Source organism: Ceratosolen solmsi, unplaced genomic scaffold (assembly GCF_000503995.2).
Source record: "Ceratosolen solmsi marchali unplaced genomic scaffold, CerSol_1.0 scaffold30, whole genome shotgun sequence".
Taxonomy (NCBI): Eukaryota; Metazoa; Arthropoda; class Insecta; order Hymenoptera; family Agaonidae; genus Ceratosolen; species Ceratosolen solmsi.
In genome coordinates, this window is record NW_011948421.1 from 7,485,752 (window position 1) to 7,493,032 (window position 7,281).

At 30.4% G+C, this 7,281-nt stretch overlaps 1 protein-coding gene across 1 annotated transcript in view; it reads right to left on the minus strand.

Moving 5' to 3' along the window:
- LOC105361512 (segmentation protein Runt) overlaps positions 1-3,564 on the minus strand; it is a 4,159-nt gene extending 595 nt beyond the window's left edge. The window contains exons 1-4 of the mRNA XM_011498720.1: positions 2,862-3,564; positions 2,444-2,557; positions 1,252-1,359; positions 11-77 (exon numbers count right to left, since the gene is read on the minus strand). Coding sequence (XP_011497022.1) covers positions 11-77; positions 1,252-1,359; positions 2,444-2,557; positions 2,862-3,183 — 611 coding nt within the window. The 5' untranslated portion in view covers positions 3,184-3,564. The remainder of the gene's footprint in view (positions 1-10; positions 78-1,251; positions 1,360-2,443; positions 2,558-2,861) is intronic.
- Between the last annotated feature and the right edge of the window lie 3,717 nt (positions 3,565-7,281).

A 7,281-nucleotide genomic window follows, 5' to 3' on the forward strand; every position in this document is an offset into this window, starting at 1 on the left:
GAAAGAGTACGTCGAGGGAATGACCGTAGGCGGAAAACTAGGAACGAACAGATCCGAATGTGGTATCCCCATTGATCCTGAAATATAAGATACATTTTTTTAAATCCATATACTTTAAAATTTATGAACTAGTTTATATCTTGCTTTAATAGTTGTACCATAAAGTTTCATGAAGCATAAAATTTTAAATAATGAAAATAACATAAAAATACAGTAAATAATTTTTTTAATTGAACTTGAAAACTTCAATCTCCATTTTTCCCATTTCCAAAATTGGAATTTTAATAATAAATATATTGAGAAAATTTTAATTTAATGTATTTTAAGATTATAAATATTTTTTTTTATTTATTTGAGTGTATTGAATGAATATAATTAAAAGAAAAATTAGGAATGGATAGATCAAATGCAGACAATAGGAGTCAATCAAAGAATTTTGAATTCTAATTATACAATGGAAAAACAATTTTTTAAAATGATAATATGCGCGGTAAATAATAACCATACTATATATATATATATATATATATAATATTATTAAAAAGTAAAAAGAGGAGTATTAAGTTGCATTGTTATATTCGATGCAGTTATTACATGTGTTAGTACGTATTCGTTTACGTATATAGGGGTGAATATCACGTGGATAGCGAACCGACTGTGAGAATAGATAGAAATAAATAGAAATCGGCTTGAGGGTCCAAAACGAACCCCGACTACATGAATCATCGGAGATGTCGAAGAGGGATATAGATAGACAGGGTAGAGAGAATATTGAATAGAGTATGTATGAATCGATATAAGGCACGTGTATGAAAAAGAGCAATAGAAATTCTTGCTCTTCTTTTTTATGACTTTGTATATTAATATAATTTATCTATTTTCTACGTTATACTTTTTGAGAATAGAAATTGACTAACAAATAAGTTAATTCAATTTATTATAAACTAAAAAATAGTTATTAAAAAATGCATAAATGCCAAAGCATACAAAAATAATCCTTTAAAATGTTGCAAATAAAGGTATATGCAGTTTGTTTTATTTTTAATAACAATAAATATGTTATACTGTTTGTAAATTATTATAAAAATCAAGACAAACCGAATGCTTAACATAATTTTTTCTTATTATATAAAAAATTTATATTATACAAATGCAAGTTCATGAGAATATATACGTTTTGAAAACAAGAGAAATATAGTATTAATATAAGATATATAATATTTATATTAAAGAGATGTAATGTTTTTTTACCTTTAATGAGTGCAGGATGTGAGAGATGCCAAGCATGTCCTAGGTAGGCTGCATCCAACCATGGATTGAAAAGTCCCAATGCAGGAAACCCAGAGCCATATTGATAATCTACACAATTTAAAAAAATACTGTTTTTATAAAGATTCATTTAACATCGATATATTTTTATTATTGTTCATAAAAGAGAGAAGTTTGGATTGAAAAACTAAATAGATTTATATTACAGATTTAGATTACAGATTTGGTTTTTCTGCAGACATAGGTATAGACATTAAAAACTCGCACAAACTTTTTTATAATTTGGATATATTTATTAATAAAGCTAAAATAATATCTTAAGTAGTACGATTATTTAAAAAGAGTTTTTACAAATTAACAATAAACTTATTCGAAATCCAAAAAAAATTGTTTATGAAACGCCGAGTTAATAAGTAATTACAGACATATTTATAATTTATCCATGTACGCAATTTCATCCTTTTGATGTTGGAATCGAACTACAAAGAGAGCGTTTCTGACGCTCACTATGCAGTTATTATCTAAGTTTAGCAGAATTTCCTAATGATAGTTATACTATCGGCAATACAAGATTCAAGTAGCTTAATAACAATAAAATTTAGCATATAGAAACATGATTAAATGGGGATACTTTTTTGAGAAAGCTAAATAATTTATTTCGATGATATAAGAGCGTTTGCTTGAGTCACACTACTGACTCATAAGGAACCGTAGTCTAAACAAAAATTGAATCGGCGTTTCTTTATTTTGAAACCATTCAGATATATAAATGTGTATAACATTTGAGAAAATAAGCGTCGCCAACTCCAACGCAGGCTCAAACTATTCCGCGGCTGGTGGTTAAAAGTACGTGAAGCCGTAGCTCCGACCCCCACCCTTAAACTGGATTATCCTGCGCGACCGCAAATACTACTCACTTTGCGCGTTTTCTGAAGTATTGTTACCCGATTGCTCGCTTTTCTCCGTCTTTACTTAGTTCTGCATCCAAAATGAACATTTTGGATGTTCATGCCTTCTATAAATTTCAATTTAGATTACTTTCTTTGTCAATGAAAATCATGAATTCATCGACAAATTAAAAAAATTTGTTTATTTAACTCAACATAGATTAGCTGGCTTTGACAAACATTTTAGGAAAATAAAAAATACCCTGACTATTTACATTAAAACTTACTCGACTTGGATCGAGGCTCTCGTGGTCCATCAACGGTAACCTTAATAGCTTTTGTGTACGTTGCTACTTGGAAAGGCACCGTACTAATTTGTATGGTTAATGAAAATGATTTTCCTGTAAGCGAAACAAATAAGCATGATTGTATATACTCTATTCTACATTTTATCATTACTCATGCTATTTTCATGTTATTTTTACCCTATATTTAACTTTTGTTATCTTAACTCAAATTACTGAATAGTAAAATTTATTGAATTTGATTTCACATTTAAATATGCATGACAAGTAAAAAATGGGGCAAAATATTTTTAATCATGGATCATTTTAATCATTACAAGTGAAGAGAACTAGCATCAATGTTTGCTTGAATCATGATTTTTGTAAATCTAAAAGGTAAAAGTCAGTAAAAAAAACTCACCTCGGCCGCTGCGACCGACGAATCGGAGATCATTAAATTTAGCTACTTGATTTTTCATAATTGCGGTACAGTTTCTAAGTTCGCCACAGAAGTTTTCGTCGTTACCGGCACTGATTGTAACAAGGGTACCATCGCTGACTTCGTCAAGCGTCACTACTTTGAAGGCAACAGGCAAAGATTTGTTAGATCGCCAATGCGAAGGTAATGGACTGCAGAGGATAGCTGGACTACCGGTTTGTACAAGGTCGCCATGACAGGCGCGCAACGTTTCATGAATAGCATTGAAGTTGTCCATGCCGATTGGACCCTCCGGCAGATGCATTTTGATTTCAAAATCACAAAATTGCACCTCTCTTACATACTATTCATTAATATACTGATTAAAATTAATGTACATTTATATATGTCAAATTATTATCTCTCCATGGAAAAACAGAAAGAAAGGAAAATTTAATATAAAATGTGCAATATTAAACACACGTACTGGCGCACTGTACTTTCTTCTTCTCTATCTTTCACGACACATTTATATAACTGGTATACGAAGTAGAAATATATACAGTTTTGTTAATATTAATGTACACATACAACTTTGTTAAGCGACTTAATAGGTATATGTGCATTGCCGCATGGAGTATAGATATTTTTGATTGTGTAAGCGAATATTTAAAAATCGTACAAAACAAACCGACGTACACTCGATGCCGGCTGAACGGATTCTAGTTTTTCGTCGACACGAGAGCATCTATTTAGAAGAGGGTTCGTTCGGCTCGCCGACGATTTTTATCCCCACCCGAGTAACACTTTTTCCTCGAGCTCCCGCCCAACTGTCGACCAACCAACCAATGAGAACTGGCGGTCATGTTGTGGCCTCCGCGGCGAGCCGCCTTCGAAGCCTAGCAGTTCCCCGTTTAACCACCACCGCCGCCGTTTCTCGAGTCACGAAGGGAGAGAGAGAGAGAGAGAGAGAGCGCGCGCGAGAGAGAAAGAAAGAAAATGAATAGGGGTTCGGTTGGAGGTCGTGGGCTCCGGATCTTTCTCTCGACCTCCCTCACTTTGTCTTGCTCGTATTGCGAAGTTTTCTAAAAACCAGTACTGCGTTTGGAAAGCGCGTGTTAAATTATCATCGTATCTGTCTAGGCGATGATACCTGCTTTTTCGAGAGTGGGCGAAAATTTTAAGGGCATTATCCTTGAAGACACGCGCCTGAAATAATGTGTTGCTCTTTTGAGGCGTACAACACTGAATGTCAAAAAGTTGGAGAGAGAAGAAGAATACGTGAAATAACGAATAGAAGGATTTTTGTTTAAAATCGTGTTGCCGAATATGTTGAAATTTCTTACGGGCAAAAAGGAAAAAGGAAGAACAGTATATATATAATAACAGTATATATACAGTATATATATATATATATATATATATATATATATATATATAGAAAGAGAGAGAGAGAGAAATAGAGCGAGGTTAGGTTAATGTGATAGTATCAGTTTAATGTAGTAGGCAAAACAATGTTAATATTATAGAATTATAAAATAAATTGAAGTGTATAAAATTAATAGAATGGAAATATTAAAATTACCAAAAATTAAGAAAGGATTTGAAATAATAAGTTAAAAATATTTTAGTGGGTATATTTCCATTAATTATTATATATAAATATGTGCTCGCACAGAATGTTACTTATATTCATATACACGCAAATACATTTAAATATATGATTACATAAATATATGTAAATATACGAATAACAGTGGCGTAAATAATAATATTAATATTTTTTTTATACATTTATTTTTACTTTATATTTCAACGAATTACAAGAAATTTTAATAAAATGTAGTTGTAATATTTTTAGTATATATTTTTATTAAATGGTCATTATATTTATATTGCAACATATTTTATAATATTTGAATGTATTTTGTTATCTTTTATAATATGGTTTTATATATAAACTATTAGTATAAAATTAAATCCTTTTATTAACGGATATTTAATAGTATAACAAATTATGTATTCTTAATTTATCCATAACTATTTAAAAACAATATGAAATTGATTAAAACAATTATAATTAAAGATAGTATAAAAATTGTTGTGATACGTATGATATATAGATAGATACTCGTAATACGAATGCAAATTACATATACGATTTTATTAGACACAGTTCATTTATGAAACTACGGATATCATTTAGGTTAATTTTAATGCGACACTAAAAGAATTAAGCTTTCGTTTTTGACATTTATACAGAAAATATTTAGAGCTACTAGGTACTTGCAAATCATTGATATCTATGCATTGATATACGTGCTTACCAGACATGAAGTGCCAACTTATACTCAACAAACTAACAAATTCCATTCCATAAAATGTTACATGAGTCAAGACTTTAACACTTTTCTCCATCTAACACACTCTATACGATTTATTGCACCGACAACTTTGACATAAAATGCAAGTCGGTTCAAAAGGTATAATATCGACTAATATAGGGAAATTATGGGGAAGTCTTCATTCTTTGTTACAGAAGGTGTACGTGTTAGCTCTCAGATCGACAATGATTATACATAATTTTCGATTGTCCTCATCTTTATTGTTCCTGCATGCACTATCGTAGATAAATTACAATCGATTTGCTCGATTGCATTTATATATATACGTACACTTTCTACACCCTTCTCTCATTGCTCATCGTTCTGAACTGTTGGTTGTGTTTTGCAACCCTTTGCAGTATGTCTGGGTCAGCGTGTCGTTTTATTCTCTACCTCTTTTTTCTATTCTTTTTGTCTTTATTCAGCTTACACTTGTTTTGATTAGGTTTGTATAAATTTCATTCAGGCTTTTTTAATGTTGTAATGAACATTAGATAGTTTGATATGTTTTAGAACTCTGTTAAAATATTTATATTGTTTTTATACAACTATTGAAGTTCGACAGTTAAATATTTCACTACTCTATATAAAATAATATAATATTTAATTTATGAAAACATATACTTTATATAAATTATATAATAATACTTTATATAAAAACATACCCCTTTATAGCTAGTTAAAATAACACTTATTTATTTTTTTTAAATGCTTTATGTTGTATTAAAATCATCTAAATTCTTTTATTATTATTTAGAAGTTATTATATTTTCGTTGTAAATTTTTTTATTAGTTAATTCTGTTATATTATCCAATTTTGAAAACAATACTATTTCATTTAGGTAATGTATAAGTAAGTTAATTTAAGTACAAATAAATTTTTTTAATAAAAATAGAATGCACAAAATATATTACATATTTTATAATATGAAAGAATATATTATAAAAAATATTATTTTGTATAATGCTTTTCAACAATGAATAATATCATGGATTGATAGATAACATGTTTCTATACAGTTAAAAATATTTTGTTTTATATAATTACAAGTTTCATTAATTTTATTCAAAATATTATTACAAATATAACAAATATAAAGAAAAAATAAAAATTTTATAGAAAAAAATTTCTTTTTAATTTTTGTGAAGTAATCTAGCTTCTAAAAGCAGTTCTGTATAACTTGTCATTATAGAGAAAATATTTGGAGATTCTATTTTCTGTGTTTTTTATTTCATACTTCTAATTCTGAACTAACAGAGAAGTGAAATAAAAATTATCTTTCACCAGTTGTTTCTACAAACAGTTGCAATATACAACTAAAGCTTGTTACTATTTTCTTTACTTCTGCATCCCTATCACTCTTTAATGCACACAAGTGCATACGTATGTAGTAGTAAGGCATTGCAGTTATTACATAGCGAAAACCGCGAGAGAAAGATCTGGATAAGTAAAAACGTGTACAAGAAGATACCGACAATTACGGTTGCTGTAAAAGTTTCTAGACTAGGCCTTTATGAGTCGTGGCCTCTATTTTGGGCTACGAAACTACCGAGTCCTACGACTTCTATACGTCAAGCCGTACACTCATTTTTATTGTTTGTCTTCGGGCCCTTTCCAGCTCTGTCTCACCCAGCACCTTGCTTGAGATAGAACCGAAAGATAGAGGGTCAGTGCGTTCTAGCAAGTCCATGACTTCTCTGTTCTCGTGTAATATACAGCGCGTGCAATTTTGTCCCACAGTGCCAATAAAATTTTCGGCACTTTCGACCATCGGCGCTGTTACTTCTTTAATTGCACTGCCATCCATAGCCGTCGAGAGGATCATGTGCAGCGCCTTCAGAAAACCTTTCTCTTCTTACCCGCGTATATTGCCCCATCCCTTGGATTTCATAAGATTTTATAATAGATACGACCATTTTGTCCCTGCGCGGCTACGAACTGCACTTTCAGAACAAGACTGCGTAGTGCTACTCAAACCGATAATGTTATAACGCTCTTACAAATTCTTATGCGTACTCAGCACGATTTTCATTTACTT